Source organism: Halictus rubicundus, unplaced genomic scaffold (genome assembly GCF_050948215.1).
Source record: "Halictus rubicundus isolate RS-2024b unplaced genomic scaffold, iyHalRubi1_principal scaffold0138, whole genome shotgun sequence".
Classification (NCBI taxonomy): Eukaryota; Metazoa; Arthropoda; class Insecta; order Hymenoptera; family Halictidae; genus Halictus; species Halictus rubicundus.
Window position 1 is genome coordinate 1 of NW_027488679.1, and position 21,141 is coordinate 21,141.

Sequence of the window (21,141 nt, forward strand, 5' to 3'; positions counted from 1 at the left end):
GTATTTTTGAGACACGTCTAATTCACTCTCTTCCACGTAATTAATTTGCATCAGCTTCCCTACTTCGTTCCTTACGTCGTCCGATACGACATCATTCGTTCTGTCACACTCACACGTCTCTTTCAATCCCGAAACCGCGATATTCACCGGTCTTATGGTAATCTCACCGCCGCGAATGTACACTTCTACCTGCGCTAAAAAATTTCGCCCCACAATGACTTCGGACGTCATCGCTTCCGACGGTACTACTAAAATTTCGGTATTATATTCCGTTCCATCTACACTTAAATTCGCGTCGAACCGACCCACCGGTATTGTTTGCAAATTCCCGAAGCCCGTCAACACACGACGCGTTGCACATAACTTCGCACTTGCAATCTTTTTAAAAACATCTTCTCGAATCAAATTTACGTCACTGCCCGTGTCTATTAACGCGTAGCACATAACGTTATTGATTGTTACGACCGCGAATTTATCGTCCGCACTTCGCACACAATTCACTGACTTCCGCTGCTCTTCTTCACTCCTTTTCGGGCATGCCTTCGAGATATGTCCAAATTCATTGCAGCCGAAACACTTCGGGCCTTTGTCTTTATTCGGGCATTCCTTCACTGCATGTTCCGTCGATCCGCACGCGTAGCAGTGTGACTTTGTTTTGTCCTTCGACGCTGCCTTACTTGTTACCCTTCTTTCGTCTTTCTTCGGCTCTTCTTTCTTCGTCACTCCCTTTTCCGGTCGGTTCTTTCTCTCAACCGGTCATATACCTCCAGATTTTTCTTTAATGCTCGTAAACTTCTAGCACTATACAGAATTGCTTTATTTGACTCGTTGCTATCCGGTATACCGTCAACTATATGCTGTATAAGAGCATCTTCCTCGATGTCTCCTTGCTCCGCTATCTCTTGCATTTCATAAATGTATTGCCGACTGGTCTCACTGGGTAATTTCTTTCGCCGATACAGCTGGGCGTGCACTTCCGCGTTGATTTTCCGAACATGGAATTCACGGATTAGACAACGTTTCAATTTTTCCCACGACGTGATTCCCTTTTCAAACGTCACGAATTTTTTTGCTGATCCTTGCAACATTTTTTTGCCATATATAAAACTCTGTATGCTATCCCAGCCTAATAACTCGCTTGTATCTTCGAAATCCGATATCCACTTTTGAACCTGTCGTTTATCGTCTCCAGTGAAATAGCAAAGACTACCCTCTACGTCTTTGATGGTAAATTTGCTTTCCTTTCGCTTCCGGTTCCTCTTCCTGTTCCTCTGTTCTCCGTCTTCCTCTTCTTCACTGCTTTCCTCGTCATCCTCCGTGGTCTCATCTTCATCTTCGGTTTCTTTTTTCGTATCATCTTGCATGGCTACTAACAATCGCGTACGCAGTTCCCATTTCTTCCCCACCAATGACAAACCGCGGGCTTTCAATTCTTTTTTCAATTGGTCTACCTTCATTTCGTATATCGTTTCCTCATCCAGCTTCTCACTCTGTTTTTCCTTCTTGTCAGCCTCATCTCCGCCTTTCGTATCGTTGTCTGTACTCTTTCCTGGTGTTGGATTCATGGTTCTTCCTCGTATATTGCTCGACCGTTCTTTCACGAGATTTACAACTTAAATAGGCACAACTTATCGGTACGTGGTCAACTTTCCACCGCACCGTACAACCGTAAAACCTGATCGTCTCACTCGCGAACCGAACGACCACCGTACGACGTTACGCCACGTTCTCTAACCCCCGTACAAACTTCGCGATCCGTCTCAATCTCTCGATCCCGGACGAGCCCCCAATTGTAGGATCGATTTTATCGAGGGTGACGGAAATGAAGAGACGGTTAGGTTATGACAACTAACGATTTAATAAAAAAAAGAATACGAAATACAAAAACGACGTGACAACGTGCTGCATTCGACCGTTACAACGTATATTCCAAAAACGATCGCCACGCCACCCCGCGCCGCGCCTCCGCGATCGCTCATTCCCGCATGAAATAAAACGTCACGCCACCTTTCTTCCGCGTTCGTTAATTTGCGCGCGGAACCACCGTGACGCCATCTTTCCCTTGATCTGGGAAATCACATTCGCGCCCGGCCGTAGTCGCAGACTCCCGACCAACCTATCCCTCATTACTATTACCTATTTTTCACACTTCAGTGAAAATTTATGTACTCCTGTATCCCATGCGAACACGCAGGAAACCTAACCTGATGCAAGTGAAACGCTATGAACTTACTTAATTAATCATTCTTTAGTTACTTACCTTATTAGATACGAAAAACATATATTTTCATTTTTAGTTTCACGTCTTTCTCCCCTGTAATTAAAAATCTCACATACATTCAATTAAGGTGTCAAGTTTTTACACCTTCGAACTTCATTAGTTCGCGTGGCCTGTTCCACGCTATAGTATATACATTTGCAACCTGTTTGGTTGTTTCCTTATTCTCATTCTACTGATTATTTCTTATTTTGTCTAATTGTTCAATTTATCTAAAACCGTTAACCTGCTGGCATACATGAGAACATAATCTCGGTGTGCCAGCAGCTTATTAATACCATTATATTGGTTGACTGGGAACCCACCCCCCCCCCCCCTTCGCTAGGGCTTGTTCCAGCAAGCCCTTCCGGAATTCAGGGGCAAAACTCATTCTAAAATGCTTCTATCAGGAGCAAAACTCCATGGCGTACGCCTAGGATTTTATCCTCTCATGCCTATTATCCCCAGGTTTTTGAAACTTTCCTGGGCATTACTCAATCAGTTTCTCAAAATCATCTACCTCCATAGGTAACTCCAATCTTACTACATCAGCCGATAAGGAGGCCAAGGCCTTCGGGAGCGGCTCACAAGGGTGCAGAGACCCCTCTCTCTGCCCCTTTCACTCCATTAAAAAAAAAAAGAAAAAGAAAAAAAACTAGCAAACCTCGGAGTTGGCTCTCGTAGGCACTTCTCCGAGCTCCAGACCACTCGCAGCCGCGTGAAAACGCGCACCCTACGGGTTACGTCCGTGCGTCTGCGTAAGCACGCTGGTTTCGGTGAGACGAGTACTACGGGTTACGTCAGTGTGCGCGCGAAACCAATATCGCGAGCGAGTCTCGAGGTGGCTAGTCGGATGAGAGCAGTGTTCCCGAGCACTGCGTCGTACCGCGCTTCCGGCTCTCTCCCTCCTCGCGATCCGATTCCCGATTCCTGAAATCCTGCGATATCCGCTCACCTTCCCGCGACCGAGCCTCGCGCGCTTAGTCCTTTCCCAGCCGCAGCCGCGTACGGAGCTCGTTCTGTGGGTTACTTCCGCGAGCGAGCGACGACTTCGGTGTCGAGGAGCATGTTCTAGGAGTTATGCCTGTGTGCGAGCGAATCACACCGCGGTCTGGCCGAGGCCGGCGAGCCTGGCGCCCCGCCGGTCCGGCTACGAGGCGAATCGCGACCCCGCGAGCTCAGCACTAACGAAGGAAACACCGATTCTCTATACAACAGCTGAGTCGTGGTGGTTCCTTCTTCCATCTGCAGCCCAGGACATCCCGATTCGCTCCGCCATCGTACGATTGAGAACCGACCGGGCCTGTAGCGTATGCGATCCCGAATCGCTCCGCGATCTCCGCCGTTTCGCGATTTACACACGCCCCGCGTTTCCCGCCGTCCTGTGAACCGACCGCGCCTGTACTGTACGCGATCTACGATCGCTCCGCGTTTCCCGCCGTTTCGCGAGCCGTGACTTGCTCCGTGCCTGTACCATAGTTTAGAGCGATTAGTATTAAGATTAGGTCTAGTATTAATTACTAACGTTGTCCGCATCCGATGGTGCATCGGGATGCTGCACCGCCCTACGCCAAACCGACGTGCAATCCGGAATAATAATAAAGATTTTCTATTTTGCATAACCGTTGTCAAATTATTTCGATCCTGCTGCCCTCTCCAAGGACCCTGGCGTACTCGAGCATCGAGGAGAGGGCAGAACGAACTGACGTTCCCATTACAGAATTCTGGAGCACTCTGCGAGGGGAAGCTAATCGGTATGAGTCTCCAGGGTGTGGGCAGGGGGGTGGCTCGGGCGTTGAATAGTCGTTCGGCTCGTCTTCGTGGCTTCCTAGCTCGTCGATGGCTTCCGTGTTGAAGTAATATCCCTTCTTCAGGACGTTTAATTGGTAGCGTCTCCCTCCTCGTCTGGTCTTCTTCCGACGGGCTAGTGTCACGCACCGAATTCGTTTAAAAGCTGGGGAGAGACTGCGAAAGCAAGCTTGTGGGTTCTCCATCTTCTTCGGTCCTCGCTGGGACTTATGGTACTGGTCGAACATTTTCTCTAGCTAGAAAGGCAGTTCGAGAGGATGTACATCTATTGGAGGCTGCAGGTACTGAGCCTAAGCAATTTTAGAAGCGAGAAAGTACTTAAAGTCCTTGACCATCTAGTCGAGGGAAGAGAAACTAAAAAGTGCACGTAGAGCGAGTGAGACTTGAAGTGGTTGTAAATCTGAGAGAGATGGTGCTAATGCGTGCGAGGGAGTAGTCACTGACTCTAGGTAAGATATGCATCTGAGGGAGAGCGCACTAATCTGGAGATGACTGCGTGATGGTGCGAGATAGGGTTGGAACGAGTGCAAGGATGAAAGCGCTAGCCTCCCCGATGGGGTTTCCGGCCTTAGCACTAAAGGTCCTCGCCCCAGCGTTCAGGAGCGTCATGGACGCGAGCCTGCGCCGGGGAGTTTTCCCCACGATCTGGAAAAATGCGTGCCTGGTTCTCCTCCACAAGGAGGGGAAACCCGCAGAGTCTCCCTCTGCATACCGGCCGGTATGTTTACTCGACGAGGTGGGCAAGCTGTTCGAGAGAATAATTGTTGCCCGCCTCGTGGAGCATCTGTCGCGAAGTGGTCCCAACCTGAGCGACAGCCAGTACGGATTCCGGAGGGAGCGCTCCACTATCGACGCAATGGAGCGTTTGCGCCTCCTTCAGGAACAGGCTGTGGCTCGGGGCAGGGTGTTGATCGCTGTGTGGTTGGACATATCAAACGCGTTCAACGCCCTGCCCTGGACGGAGATAATGGGGCCGCTGGACTATTTCCAGGTGCCCCCTTATCTCTGGGAGGTGGTCGTCGACTATCTCCGCGGCAGAGAGGTGGTGTTTACCGGCCGGTATAACACCGTGCACACGAGGGAGATGCACCGCGGGGTTCCGCAGGGGTCGGTCCTCGGGCCGCTCCTGTGGAACATGGTATTTGATGCGGTGCTGCGGGTTGTCCTCCCCCCGGATACGGGTGTCATCTGTTATGCAAATGACACCCTGGTTTACGCCGAGGGGGAGGACTGGAGGAGATCCAGGCACCTGGGAGAGGCTGCCCTGAACTGGTCGAGCGAAACCGGAGGATGGGGCTGACCGTGGCTGCCGCAAAGACCGAGGCGAAATGGTTGTATGGACCGTCTCGGTCGTGGCGGCCACCCCGTGGTCAGAACCTCTGGATTCGCGTTGTCGATACCTCCGTCGAGATCGGGCCCAGGATGGGGTGCCTGGACCTGGTCATAGACGACCGCTGGCGATTCGAGGGACACTTCGAGCTCCTTGCCCCCCGACTAGAGAGGATGGCATCCGCCCAGGCGCGGTTGCTGCCGAATGTCGGGTCGCCGCAGTTGAAAGTCCGCGCCTCTATATGGAGGTGTTGCGGTCGATTGCCCTATGTTACCCCGCGTGGCACCGCTCGCTCGAAAGAGTGCGACGCCGGCTGGCTCTGCGGGCCATACGGGGTACCGCACCATCTCCGCTGAGGTGGCGGGTCTCCTCGCCGTGGTTCCACCCTTCCATTTAGAGGCGGCGGAGCGGGCGAAGTTATACCACATCGCCCGCTCCTTCCGCCGCACTCCGGGGGTGGATCTCACGTGCGGGGACGAGGAGGAGCTTGAGGCCCGGATTCGCCAGGCCCATATTTGATATAGGGTGCATGAGGCGGGGAAGGTTGACCTTCCGCCTCACGCAGGTGCTCTTCGGCCACGGTTGCTTCGGAGAGTACCTGCACAAGATGGGGAGGGAGCCGACTGCGCAGTGCCATCACAGCGGCGAAGATGTCAACACGGCGCGGCACACCTTGGAGGAGTGCCCAGCCTGGGCCGAGCCGCGCCGTGTCCTTAGAGCTGCAGTGGGCGGGTGGGACCTCTCGCTGGCGGCCGTGGTAGACCACATTTCCGGCAGCGAGAGGTCGTGGATGGCGGTGGCCTCCTTCTGCGAAGTTGTTATGACGTAGAAGTCGTTATGACGGGGTGTCTCCCCGCGCCGCTTTGCGCCCCCACCAAGTGCGGCGGTGTTTTTGGGGTTCGGGGTGGGAGCTGACCCCGGCCCCCTGGGCTTAGCTTAGCCCAGCTTAGCTCTCCCCGTTATTGGTCGGCGCCCCTCGGGATGAATCCCGGTATGGGGGGGGTGCCGGTCCGTCCATCCCCTAGGGGAGTGGGATCCGTGGGGAATGGGGTAGGATGGGTCGGGGCGTGCTGGATCGCGCCTCCGACGACCCTTCCTTCCGGTGGCGGTGTCTTCTTGCCTCTGCCGGGGCAGGTTCCTTCGGGACACCGGCTTCGAGCGGGGCACGAAGACACCGGGAACTGTGGGTGGACCGATCTCCAGGGATGGGAACACCGGGCGAATACCCCCGCCCGTGGTCTTATAGCGGAGGTCTCCTTCCCGGGGTAGGATGTTAGCTGGGAGGTGTCCTGTGGAATACTTGCGTGATCCAGGCACCTCCCCTTTAGCTTAGGTGTACGTGAGGTTTTAGTGGGTAGTCCCCAGGGGAACCCCCCCCCCCCCCTCTGGAGTCAGTCCATCATAACCCCGGCTTTCCCCGGTAAGTATGGGGCTGTAGGTAAGTATTAGACTGTATGTAAGTATTAGACTGTAGGTAAGTATTAGACTGTAGGTAAGCGTTTGACTGTAGGTAAGCGCTAGACTGTAGGTAAACACAAGAGCGTGTTGTATAGTATAGTATAGAGTTCGAGAGAGAGGTACGTTAGCTCTGCGGTAGAAAGAGACAGCAATAGGGTCGAAGAAATGTAGGTGGAGGGGCTTGACCGCGTTCAGCGTGAGGCAGGAGCGTCGAAAATATGATTTCCAGCCGTTTCTAGAAATCGTCGCGTTGCCTGCATAATTGTACGGGAACGTGTGACAACATCCTCTTAGTGGTGGGACTTTGAAAAATTTTCCTTTAAGAGCCGACGGAGTAGTACATCTGTCCATTATTTGCTAATAACTCGGTAAGTACGCAGGTTACTCGTTAGGTGTTCAGGATTCAAGCTGTGGAATTCGGTGCCTATTGTCGAACTGGCGACCGCTATTTCATACGGTTTTTGTCGCGTATGTCAACACGCGGCAAGAGCGCGTGTCGCCGTTGCTCGACACCGCGTAGCAACCGTTTCAATTCTCATTGGCCGAATTTCACAGCTTGAATCCTTCAAATTGAGACAAACAAGGATCGTCCGATGTACGAGCTCCAATCACGGTGCTCCACATTCGACGGTCTTTGTTATTTAAGGCACCTGCGTATGCCTTCTCGCTCTCTTAACGTTCTGAACGCTCATCAATCGCAAGGTATCGCTCTAGCACGTTTGCTCGTCTGTCCGCTCTCGTCTCGATAAGTAGAGATTTTCATTTCTCGCGCTCTGAGACTCTCGCGATTTCGCATCATTCGGGAGCAGTATTCTCGCGATCTCCCGCGCCGCGTTACGTGCACTCTGTTTCGCGACAAGATTTCCGGCGTCCGCGTAGAAGATCTCCGTCTCGCGGCGGCACGCTTTTCGTGCCGCTCAAGATTTCCTCTTCGCGATCCGACGGCAGAAGTTTGCACGCGCAAGATCTCCGTACGTTCGCCGGCTCGCGATTCTCGTGCGCGCGTTCTCTCTCGCGCTCTCGAGTGCCTCGCACCTCGTGCGTCGTGACAAAGTAAAATAAAGTGCATTTTCCCGAAGGACAAGGGTTTAATTCTCCCGTCTCTCCTTGCCTCCTCGCGCGCTCATTTCTGAGTGGTCCCGGCCCCCCGGCGACTCCGACCTTCGGTCGACGCCAAACATTAGGTAATCCCTCAGGTGCGTTTAAGTGTTTGCTTAGGCTGTGCGAGATGCCGCACCAGCGTAAGCGTGTATAATAATGACAATATCAGCGTCAACTGTGCTAGAGACACGAACTAATATCTGCTTCAAATTGCCGGGGAATTTCATAAAGCTAGATTGCTTGTTAGAGTGATTTCCAAATTGGGATGCTGCGTCAAGGGTATTTATGCGTGGTACAGTTCATCTTTACTAGCGAGAAACGGAAGGCATCTAGCGGATGCTGCATGGAACTTTCGGAGATTTTCAGGGGGTGGGGTATATAGATGTGGGTCCGTTCATCTTCACTAGCGAGAAAAGAGGTGGCGAAAAAAGCCATCTGTATCTAGAAAGGAAAACTTCGGCTCTAGAGAGAGACCGTCTAAGATCTTAAGTATGAGTGGGATGGTGATGATCCTGTACGCGTGACGGAGAAAGTGTAGGGTCGTGTCCTGGATGCGAGGATGGGTATGGGATTGATTAGATAACATATGATTATCACTCCTTTATTAATACCGCGTACACGTGATCGTGAAGGGCCTGTGAGCCGCGTGTGTGGATGTCTAGCGCCTACTGGTGTGACTTATCCTAACAGAAAGTGCAGAGTCTTATTTGCTCGTGCGAAAAAGTGAGATGGCACCAGGCCCTATACTGGCTGCGGGTGCGAGTGAGAGTGCATCGGTTCTCGTGCTGACCGTGCGATAATAAAGGATGGCGTTACGTCCTACGTTAACTACGAGTGCGAGGGAGAGCACACCGGATCATACTTGGCCGTGCGATGGAAAGAGATATCGCTATACCCTATGTTAGCTGGGAGTGTGAGGGAGAGCGCGCCGATTCTTGTTTGATCGTGCGTTAGAAAGAGATAACACTACGCCCTATGTTGGTAGCGAGATCAAGAGAGAGCGTGTAACCGTACAGGTTACATATCGACACATCGCATATATCGAACGTCGATGTCGACCCCACCATAACACTCCGTGACGTAATCCGCGAGTCCTGGCGAAGATAAGGACCGCGAGATATCGCGACAGTTGTCGCAATGCGCACGCATCGATCCCCATTCGATACCGATTGTTAAGGTCTCGCTCGCTAAACCGCGCGAGATCCTTTTGTTTATTGCACTTGGTGCCGACTGAACTCGAAGGACCACCCACTGATGTGGGACTGACTGGGTTACTCACAGCTTCTGGGTTTCACAAACTGAGTTTATTATAACGGACGCGTAACTTTGACGTTGCGCGTATCCAATTGTGATAATTTAACTACAATCTCCCTGCTTGCTGACTTTCTACAACTGAACTTATTGAAAAAGGCCGCGTAACTTGGACGATGCACGTATCTAAGCTATGATTCTGACTGTTCTCCCTGCTTGGAGGACTCTATCTTTCAGACTGTGCTTCCTGCTTGGAGGACTCTATCTTTCAGACTGTGCTTCCTGCTTGGAGGACTCTATGCTTCAGACTGTGCTTCCTGCTTGGAGGACTCTGGTCTCAATTTTTGCTGCGGTCCCTGGCACCTTCGAAAACCGCTCCCCGTTTCCCCTTTCCTATGTGCCCAAGGGTGGGGCCTTAGGGGTGGTTCCCGATTTTCCAAGGAGTCGGAAAATTGGCTGCCCCTTCCAATGCGCCCGAGGTGCGTTGTCTTTGGTGGGGTTACCGGGCCGCTCGCGCTCGCGGGTGGGCGGGTGTCCGCTAAATACGGGAAATTCCGGCCGGTCAGGACAGCTGTTGCCGATTCCCGGTTACTTTCGCCTTGGGACTTTATGGTACGGTTTCTTGGACCTGGGAGACTAAAACGATGGCATGGCCTTCACAACCTTCTAAATCTCTTTATTTCTATGTGCCACATGTTGGCTGCAGACCGGTCCGCTAAAGAAATTACAATAGCTCGATGCTTGGAAGAAATTGCTGAAACTCCCAGATGGTCGACCGTACCATAAAGTCATTTTTAGGGTTCTTGCCTTAACACCGATCGAAGGAGGTCGATGCGTGCCGCAGATAGATCACTCTACTTCTGGAAGCGGGTCTAGCCAGACGCGTTTGCGAAGTGTCCTGTCGGCGAAACACGGTACGCGATTGAGGGGTCAAACGAACCCGATAGAACTGACAAACCGGCTGTTCTATCCTCGACGTGTAAGCGCCTCCAACCGACGAATCACAGGTGCAAACTGCGCCGTGGTATTGCCGACAGTCAAGACGTAGTTCTGTGATCTGCGGACGCGACCGCGTAGTAGTGGTAAACTTAATTAAAATCATAAATTGTTTCTCGTGATCGTTGCACCGAACGGACACTTCGTAAGATTCAAATTCGTTATTCTCGTTCGAAATGCCCATGACTGCTCCGGTAGGATCTGCACAGTCGCGGTCACTCTGCCGCTATCTGCAAAGAATATCTTCGGAGGCCACGCATCGTGCCGAAGAGCATAATCCTTGGTAGCGTGGCGTGACCGACGGCTTGGTGTGCGTCTCCATGTATATCACTTATACGAGTATTCGGACGAGTGAATGGATGGTCTGACACGTCCACAACCGTGCAGTGCGTAGTACGCGGACGGATTGTTCAAACGAGCTCACGGTTTCCCTTCGGATCGAATCGATACGATCGGAGTCTGCACGATCGCTGCTATTCTGCCGCGGCCATCACAGAGAGTACTCGGAGGCCACCTATCGTGCCGAAGGGTAAACTCCTTGGTTGCGTGGAGTAACAGGGGTCTCGCATGCGTCTCCACCTGGGCCACTTGTACAAGAATTCGGCCAAGTACCTGGATGGTTTGACAGGTTCGACTTCGATCGATCACGAGGTCGAAACGAGTCGTTCAACCGTCACTACGTCGGGCATACGGGTCGAATTAGAGCGATCGGACCTTGCACGATCACTGTCATTCTGCCGCTACCTCCATGGAGATTGCTCGGAGGCCACATATCGTGTCGAAGAATGAACTTCTTGGTTGCGTGGAGTGCCAGGGGTTTTCAGTGTGTGTCTCCAACCGGACCACTCGTACGTATCTACGGCCGAGTGCACGGAAGTTTAGACAGGTCACGAACACGCACATTGCGGGGCACAATTCATATCGAAAATCGTTGGAATCAGACCTTGAAAACCAGGCGTAGAGACAGCGTGCGAACCGCGTGCGCCGTAATACGTAAGACACAGTGTGTCGTGTCTCGTACGCGTTACGAGGAATCGGTACGGATTACTGATCCCCAGAATTCCGCGCGTCATCACAACGGTATTTATTGCCCTGAGCGTCGACAAAGATCACAGGCCGTCCCGTATACAAATAGTTCTTCTGAGAAGAGATTATACAAATCTGTTAGAGATTTATTTCATTACACTTCCATTGTACATAATTCCTCATCTCATTATAACAAGTTTTACAACGTACAATTTTATAACAATGCACGATGTATACGAAACACGAAAAATAAACAACGACATCGATCTATCGGTCGGCCTCGGCGCGCTGCTGATAGATCAGTTCGTCTATTGACACTACAACCGACAGTTCTTACGTGATTCAAACCCGTCCCGCCTGATCACCAAGAGTTTCGTCGGTCGTTAGCTATCGCATTTATCTTAGACTGGCCGGTAAGATTTCAATACTGAAATCCCCCTGAAGTCTAAAACAAAATCTTTATTCTGAGAATATATTGCCTTTTAGTGACTCGAATTTTGTCTACCACACTATATTTATCTCGCCCAAACCTCACCGCTTTCCAGTGCCTGGAGGCACGAACCCATCTCCTTCGCGAATTGACACGCGTAGGGAATTGGGGGTAGTAACCGGTCCCCGCGAGATTGTAAAAAAAAACTATTCTTGAGGAACCGAGAGAGAGATAAAATTAATTAAAATAGTCGACCATAGAATGTACGGTTACAAGCGCATCAGTGGAAAGGAGAATAACGATAGAGTGAAAGTGCGATGGTGGGAACGGCCGCGTTCACCGTGAGGCAGGAGCGTCAGAACGCCGATTTCTAGCACGATTTGGCGAAATCGGTCACGTTACATGCGATTATGCATGGGAACGTGACATCCTCTTAGCGGTGGGACGTTGAAAATTTTCAAAGTTCGGTGAAGGTGTATGAAAAGTTGGATATTTTGTGTAAAATAACATAGAAATGTTAAAATTTATTATATTTTATAAAAAAAATTTTCATACTTTTTTCGCTCTAAGTTCCAACCAATCCAATAATAATCAATCCATAAGATTCCAAATCTATATATTTTTTTCCTTCATTCAGCAACAAATAATATCTAATCAAGAGGCAAATTTTGAAATTCTTGTTACGAGCCAGGGCTGCGAGCAACGCGAGAGGCCGGCGAGGGGTTGTTACCCCAGGAATATGGTTTCAGTTTGTTAGTTAGGTAAGCGGACGCACCCAATGCGATATCGGGGAGCCGCTAGGATAGTTGACGTCGAGGACGCACCTGATGCGAAATCAGGGAACCTCTGGGAGGTTGGAGTCAAACGCAGACGCACCCGATGCGAAACCGAGGAGCTACTAGGAGGATGAAACTTCGTGAACGCACCCTATGCGGAATCGGGGAGTCACTAGGTTGGAGAAATCTTCGTTGAATTGAATCTAAGATTAGTAAGCCTCGTAACTTATATATAATTTAATTGATACAATCCGAGCGGTAAGATTGTATCATGTGGGAACGTTCAATTATTAGATTAGGATATCAGGCAATAATTAAAGGTCGTAGATTACGCGAGTTAACAAACAAGACAAATATATTCTGATTTGGAATAGTTACAAGTGTAATTGTTTGTGTCGCGAGTGGATGTAGTAAGTGTACAATTAGAGAAATTGTTACCTAATGAGGCACGGTGTTGACGCACTGGCAATGCGGGGTTAGATAGCGATTGTTGAATGCCAAATAGAATATACAGGGTGGCCCACATAACTCTGAACAGCTCAATATCTCGAAAACTATGCCATCGATTTTAAAGTTCTTAGTCTTAAATTGCATGGAACTGAAGGGCCTTTCTGACTACATAAACGTGAAGTGGCCTCCCTTCCCCTTTAACGGGGGAGGGGAGGTACCTTTGTAATTTTAAATGGAACCCCCTATAAAGTGTTACATATTTAGATTATACAGGAAAAAACAAGTCAATTTTGTCTGAAACATTTTTTTGTCAGATACTTCCATGATGAGATATAACAGTTTGAAGTTTCGAGTTGTAGGTACTTGAAGCGCTCGGAAATAGCGTTATAGAATTATACGCGCTTAAATTAAATGTTCAAAATGTCCACCACGGGCTTGTAAACATTTATTTACTCGAAACATCAAAGTTGTTCTAACATTTTTTAACATTTCGGGAGTCACTGAAGCGCAAGCGTCACGTATTCTTTATTTCATATCCTCTTTTGTCGTCGGTGGTTCAAACATAACTTTGTCCTTCACATATCCCCATAAGAAAAAATCTAATGGTGTTAGATCGGAGGATCGAGGAGGCCATTGACAAGGTCCCCCACGACCTATCCATTTGTTCCCAAATTTTTCGTTCAAAAATTGCCTGGTGATGATTGCAAAATGTGGAGGAGCGCCGTCTTGTTGGAACCACATTTCTCTTCTAACGTACAGTGGCACATCTTCCAAAAGCGCAGGCAAATGATTTTTTAAGAAATCACAATAACTTGCAGATGTTACAGTTTCTTGAAAAAAATAAGGTCCAATCACAAAATCTCCTATTAGGCTACACCAAACATTTAAAGACCATCGATGTTGAAAGGGAACCCATCGCATCCAATTTGGGTTTTTCACGGCCCAATAATGCAGATTATGTCTATTTACATGCCCTGAATTCATAAAAGTGGCCTCATCGGAAAAAAGTATTTTGCACAAAAAGTCATTTTCCACAACACCCTGCAGCCACTCACAAAATCTTACGCGGTGATCGTAATCTGCCATCGAAAGCTCTTGTGATAAAACCATGTGATATGGATGATACTTTTGCCGTTTCAAAATTCGTTGAATTGATGAACGACTAATATGTGATGTTTGTGCAAGTGTACGTTGACTAATATGAGGATTTAATGTAATTGCAGCAAGAATACTGGCACTATTATTTTCATTAGTGACAGCTTTAGGTTTATTGCGAGTTTTTTTACACAATTCACCGTGCTCGCGAAGCCGCTTTTCTAAATTATGAAATGTTGCATGACATTTTTTGATCCCATAACGTTCAAAAAACATCACTGCTACACGCCGATAATTTTTTTGGCATTCACCTAACGTTAATAACATACTCACTTCTGTGTCAAAAGTAGCCATAATCACAATGTTACTGCTTGAATAACAGCTCTAAACTGAAAACGTTTTCATAGATAAGTGAGTCAAACTCAAGAATTGTAAATATTATTGTTTGTGTTTCTTCATGAATAAGCAAAGGACTCAAGCGCGTATAATTCCATAACGCTATTTCCGAGCGCTTCAAGTACCTACAACTCGAAACTTCAAACTGTTATATCTCATCATGGAAGTATCTGACAAAAAAATGTTTCAGACAAAATTGACTTGTCTTTTCCGGTAGAATCTAAATATGTAACATTTTATAGGGGGTTCCATTTAAAATTACAAAGGTACCTCCCCTCCGCCGTTAAAGGGGAAGGGAGGCCACTTCACGTTTATGTAGTCAGAAAGGCCCTTCAGTTCCATGCAATTTAAGACTAAGAACTTTAAAATCGATGGCACAGTTTTCGAGATATTGAGCTGTTCAGAGTTATGTGGGCCACCCTGTATATAAGATTAATTAATGATCATGTATGTATAATTACTAAGTATGATAAATTAATTTTAGTATTAATATATATGTTAAGATGATTAATTATACTTGTAGATTTCATTATCGGCGTAAAAGAATAATAAATTTTAATTATTTAAATTTTACTATAAGAATATTTTATTCTATGTTTTTTTGTAAAATGATTTATTTAAATTCTTAAAAATTTATATTAAAGTATGAAAAATTTAATGAAAAATGTGTAACGAGTCCGTTTACCGCGGATCTCGTATAACGGGTCCTCGCGGCCGGATTTGGCTCGCCGTGCCAAGGTTCGCGGCGGGGTACGGGCGGTCGGGAACGGGCGGTCAACAACACGTGTTTTGCATGCGGCTCACTGTTCGTTCACGGTCATTCGCGGTTCGCGGCGGTCGCGGTTCACGGGTCACGGCTCGCGGAGCGGCGGATAGCAGATCGCGGTTTTTCCGGCCCGGGTCCCACGCGGGGGAACGTATCACGGCGGGGTCCATGGCCGTCCCTCGGCGTTCGGGTCGGCAGCTCCGGGAAGTTTCCTCGCGGCGGCGGGCACGGGTTTTCGCGGATCGCGACGGTTGTGGAACTGCGCGGCAGTCAACGGAAATCACACGCGTACTTGGCGTGGCTCGTACGGCGGACGGCGAAAATGAATCTCTTTCACGTACTACGGTTTGTTCGGCACCGGCGGTATGTTCCGACGCGTGTACGGCAGGTCCGGAAAGAAGAGCTCGTCCTGCGCGCCGGTTCCCTATATCCGATATCGACTCGCTAGGCCAGGGATGCGGTGCGGGGTGGTTCGCGGCGGATTTTCCGGCGACGTCACGCATCCGGCGAGGCGGTTTTGCAACATGGCGGTTTCCGTTTGCCGCCACGATCGGTTCGGTGACGCGGGGGTCGCGGAGAACGTTTGCGGGTACCGGCGGATCTCAGTATCCGTCGGTCGTGGTCGAGGGAGTTCGGGTTCGGCGGCGATCGCGGCTAGTAACAGGCCTGGCGCAGCCAGGTCTGTTACAAATGAATAGATAAAATGATAGAAGTTAATTTAAAATAGATATTTTATTTCGAGAAAGTATATCCATTAATAAATAAATGGGTATATTCAGTTCATGTAATGAAGTTGATAAAATTTTATAGAATTTGATGGAGTATCGCGTAGCATAAATATATGTATATATCGAGAGTATCGAATGCGCGTGCAGCACTCGAGAAAACAAAAAGAGAACTGTTCTCCCGCGTGGAACAGACGAAGGGCTCTCTCTCGCTGATCATGAGACAACGAGCATGTAGCGTTTTCAGTATATTTATATTAAATCAGTTTTATATTGTTCGCATATTGTAAAGTTTATTTCAAAGAAATTAAAGTTTATATATAATTATATATTATATAATTATAATTATTATATTATATATTATACATAATGAACGGAGTTCTGTGAAGTAGCACCTCAATCCCACAACAATTTGGTAGCAGAGCGTGGTTCTGCTGAATGGGATTGAAACACGTGTTGCACCGAAAAGAAAGGTTAACTGGTAAGATCGAAAGAAACAAGTAATCATGGCAGAATCGGCATCGTTTGCTATGTCAAGAATAGAGCCATTGACAAGCAAGAATTACGCTCTATGGAGCATGAGATTAGCAGCATTAATTAAGGCGAAACATCTATACCAAGAGGTTATAGTACAAGATGAGCCGATTAAGGACGAAAACGATGCGGAATCTGTTGCGAGATGGAACGATTGGTCGAGAAAAAACGGCGAGGTATGTGCAATTATTATCCTAACACTTTCGGCTGAACAAGCAATGGCGTGTAGAAATATAACTATGGCGAAGGAACTATGGAATACAATAAAAAGGCGGCATGAAGGGGCCGAGCGCCAAAGGAAAACGCAGTTGAAGATGAAACTAGCGCGTATTGAAAAGTTAGAAAAGGAATCAATAGACGAATACTTTACAAGGGTCCAATCTTTAGCAACAGAGATCTCAGAGTTGGGTACTGTCATAGATGAAGGCGAACTAATCTATTTTATTATCGAAGGTTTACCAAATAAGTATAGCGAAGTAACAACTGCGATATCCTCAAATCCTAATATAACGTATGAGACGACGAGAGAGACATTATTAAGGTTCGAGAGTAAATATGATAAGATGAGGAATGAAATAGAAGCCAAGGCATTTAAAGTTATAGAACAGAAGAAAGGTAGCTGCTACAACTGTGGGAAATACGGCCATCTTGCTAGAGATTGTCGAAGCAGGCCAAGAATTCAATCAGAGAGAGGAAATAATACCAGTACCGAAAGAGGCTACAGAGGGCAACACTCGAACAATAAGGGGAATCGATATGGATACCAAGGTAAAAATAATTATAAGAGTTACAAAGACAAACGAACGTACGAACATCGTGATGAATACGCGATGAGGGTTAGAGAAAATCTTGACATCAACGCTAACATATTGGGAAACGGAGAAAAAACTGTCTGGATGTTGGACTCTGCGTGTACTTCTGACATGAGCTTTCAGAGCAACATCATTTCTAATCAAAGGCCAGAAAATACAGAAATAACTACCGCTGAGCATGGGCGGAGCATTACAGATGAGAGTCGTGGTACAGTGCGTGGATTCAGTAACAGGAAAGACCTCGGAATCACTCCAATAAAGATGGAGGATACGTTATATGTTCCAGATCTTAACTGTAACCTTATGTCTGTGCCAAGTTTGGTAAAAAGAGGCAAAAGAATCATTCTTGATGAATACGGTGCTGAAGTCTACGAAAAGAAAACAGGTGAGCTTGTTGCCGAAGGACGTTTTGAAAATGATGCTTTTTTAATGCAGATTGATATTAAACGTGTAACGCTCAGGATCGTGGATTCGCTCAGCGACCAGGGTTCGTCGGGGAGGGAGGATGAGGTGGTTTAATAACTCAATCTGCGTTAATGGTGAACAAAACTAATTTATTATCTTAATGATGTTAAGTGGTGTGTAATAAAAGAAATAATATATGTTTGTGGATAGAGGTATGAAAAGAAACAGAAAAGAAACGGGGAGCGGTCCACTCGTTACTCGCTCGGATTCCCGGACGGTCCGGCGACGGGCTGGCGATGGCCGTTTGCCTCTCCACCGGCCTAACAATAATCAAACAAACAAACAAACAAACAAATGAACGATCCGTGAGAGTGGATGCCCGACGCGGGTAGCTTAACCTAATTAAATTAATTATCCTAATGACGCGTGAACTAGCCTAGATTAACCGCGGGGCGCCGGTACGGTTTTCGGTTCCGGTAGACTTCGCGGAGGTTCGGTGCGGTACGCGGAAAATAATACGCGCTGGACGCGGGCGAGCCGGGCTCGCTGGAACGGTGCTCGTCTTCGGACGCCCTCGGCGCGGTTCGGGTAAAATCGCGGTACGCGTAGAGAGCGTGGTACGCGGGGAGCGCGGGCGAGCCGTGCTCGCTGTAGTGGCGCCTGAGTCGGGCGCTCTCGGCGCGATCCCGAACTCTCCCGACTCTCGAGGTGTTATTACCACCGCGGCCCAGCGAGATATATCGTGAATTGGCCCTGGTTTCCTCCGTGGGCTGGGCACGCGGGGCGCGGAGAGGAGGGGGTATGGAATCCGCGGAACGCCCCACCCGTCGTCCCCGCCCGACCGCGGCTCGAGCACGTAGGCACAGACGTAAACCTAATGCCTACGGCCCGAAACCGGCGTGGTCGCTCGTCTCCGGTAGTATACCGTGAGGCGAGTTCCACACGCTGCTGCGGCCGGTCGACGACTAAACGTGCGGAGCGCGACGCAGGGTCCCAGAGGGGAGAGCGGGACGCGGGAACAGGTCCGAGCGGTGGGGATGACGGTCCGGAGTGTCGTACCTTCGGTGCTCTGACAAGAGCAAGCCGGCGATCGACTGCCTCCCAGGATCCGGTCGCGGTCTCGGTTTCACGTAGGGGACGTAAACCCACTTACGTTCTGCCGATTCCAGCGCCTCGTCGTATAGTATCGCCTTTTCGCCCCGTTACGCCTCGTTCGCCCGATAGTATACCGCGGCTAGCACGATTCAGCGCGGCTGCGAGAGGATCTGGGCTCGGGTGTTCACCCGAGAGCTGCTCCAGACCAACTCCGTCTTCGGCTGGTTCCGTCGCGATCTTTATAGCCCGAGCGCGGACCTCGTGTGCTCGTTCGCGAGCCTTCGGCGCACGTCGATTGGTCCGCGCCCGGGCCGGTTTCGCGGATTGGTGCGCGGCTGGCCGGCACCGGTGATTGGTGCGGGCTAAGGTACAACTCGGCTCGCAACGAGACACATGTGTCTCGTTGCAAACGAGATCAAATGAAGCCCGAAACAGAGTCATGTTTGAGCGCAGCTGAAGCGAGTCGCGAGCTATGGCACAAAAGGTTAGGACACGTCAACTACAGATACTTACAGAAGATGGCAGATGAAAAACTGGTTGATGGCCTACCCAAGATTGGACGGGGAAATGATATTTGTGAGTCTTGTATCAGAGGAAAAATTAACAGATTGCCTTTTCCAGACGTTGAAGTGGAAAAGAGTCAACGAATTTTAGAAAGGCTGCACGTGGACTTGTGTGGTCCTATGCCAAAAACATCTCTCGGTGGAAGTAAATACATGCTGGTAATAGTGGATGAGTATAGCCGAAGATACTTTGTTGAATTTCTACGTTCGAAAAGTGAAACAGCGAGCAAGCTGAGAGCATTTATAGAAAAATGTGAGAATGAAAAAGAAAAGAGAGTAAAGTATATCAGATCAGATAATGGAACTGAGTTCATGAATGAACCGCTATTGAACTATTACAACGAAAAAGGAATTAAATGTGAGAGAACAACAGTATATATGTAGGAGGCAGACGCGGAAAGGAGAGTTCGCGACCGCGGAGGAACACCTAAACAGGCATAAAAACGCCCAAACGAGGCCGTCGAACTCTCCTGCGATCGAAGGACGCGCGCGAGCATGTGTGTGCGCGTCTGCGTGAGCGTCGACGATGTTGTGACCGCGGCGTAACATAACAAACGGTAGCGACCGCGGGAACGAGCGGCGGGCGTTAGGCCGTTACCCTAACGTCCAAATCATATAAGAAAAGATCGAGAATGTTCGATGAAGGCGCGGATAAAAGGACGCGTCCGCGCCGGGACGGGGGATTCGCGAAAGAACGATTATACGGTAAAGGCGAACGTCACGATACGATACGATCCGATACGATAATTACGATTACGACAAGCGGCTACGAACACGGATTACGAACACGGATTACGAATACGGCTTACGGACTAGGTTTTCTTTTATACTCTTTCGGCGCGCGAAGTAATTGTGTAATTGTCTCGTTGTACTGTGATTATCGTCTAACTATCTGTTAATAAAGTGGTTACTTAAAAATACTGCTCTTACATATATGCCTCAAAGCAATGGATTGGCTGAAAGAGCCAATAGATTCCTAATAGACATGGCAAGAACGCTGCTGATAGATGCTAGTTTACCCCAAGAGTTCTGGGCAGAGGCTGTGTGGACTGCGTCATATATTCACAATGTTGTACCAACAAAGAGGAGAATCATAGTACCATTAGAGATATAGATGGAAAGGAAACCATCTATTAATCATTTAAGAGTTTTTGGATGCAAGGCATTTTATAGAAACGACAACTTGCCTCGGAAGAAATTTGATGAAAAATCAAGAGCCGCTGTCTTCATTGGGTACTCGAGGGACAGAAAAGCATACAGAGTGTATGATATAAAGCAAGAGAAGGTAGTTGAAAGTAGAGATGTAAAATTCATCGAAATGGAAAAGGGATATATAATGCAGATGAACTTAGAATCTGAGACATTAAACTACGTTATTCCATACAGTAGTACGGAGGGATATATTGAGATGAGAAACCAGACTGTCTCGATGAATCAAAGGCAAGATGAAACAGGAATACAAGAGGTTACTGATACGGTAGAAGAAGAAGAATTGAGTACAGAAATGAACACTGAGGGATTTACAAGAAGAGGCAGACGAAAAGGTGACACAAGTGAAGTTTTACAAGAAAGACATAATCGGATAAGAGAAGAGAATGAAAGACATTTGCTGAATCAAGGTGTACGAAGATCTTCTAGAGAAAGGAAACCAAACGTGAGACAGACTGCAAGTATGAGCCGGGAAGATATCCCGAAAACGTATGATGACGTCATGCGATCAAAGGAGAAAAACAAATGGTTGGAAGCATAGAAGGTAAACTAAAGACATTAGAAAATTACAAAGTATGGAAAGCAATTGAAGAACCAAAAAACGAAAAAATAATTAGGAGCAGATGGGTTTTTGCGAAGAAAGGGAACGGTGATGGC

At 48.4% G+C, this 21,141-nt stretch overlaps 1 protein-coding gene across 1 annotated transcript; it reads left to right on the top strand.

Annotated features, from left to right (window-relative positions):
* Positions 1-16,372: 16,372 nt before the first annotated feature.
* Positions 16,373-20,389, top strand: LOC143363810 (uncharacterized). Its single transcript, XM_076804343.1, has 4 exons — positions 16,373-17,420; positions 17,499-17,597; positions 19,334-19,434; positions 20,180-20,389. The coding sequence occupies exons 1-4, from the start codon at positions 16,373-16,375 to the stop codon at positions 20,387-20,389; spliced, it is 1,458 nt and encodes a 485-aa protein (XP_076660458.1).
* Positions 20,390-21,141: the final 752 nt, after the last annotated feature.

Excerpts from the sequence above, each read along its gene's own strand:
- LOC143363810 (XM_076804343.1), top strand. The coding sequence starts at position 16,373 with ATGGCAGAATCGGCATCGTTTGCTATGTCAAGAATAGAGCCATTGACA. Across the intron at positions 17,598-19,333 it reads AGTCTACGAAAAGAAAACAG|ACGTTGAAGTGGAAAAGAGT; the intron begins GTGAGCTTGTTG and ends TGCCTTTTCCAG. Across the intron at positions 19,435-20,179 it reads GTGGAAGTAAATACATGCTG|TGGTTACTTAAAAATACTGC; the intron begins GTAATAGTGGAT and ends CTGTTAATAAAG.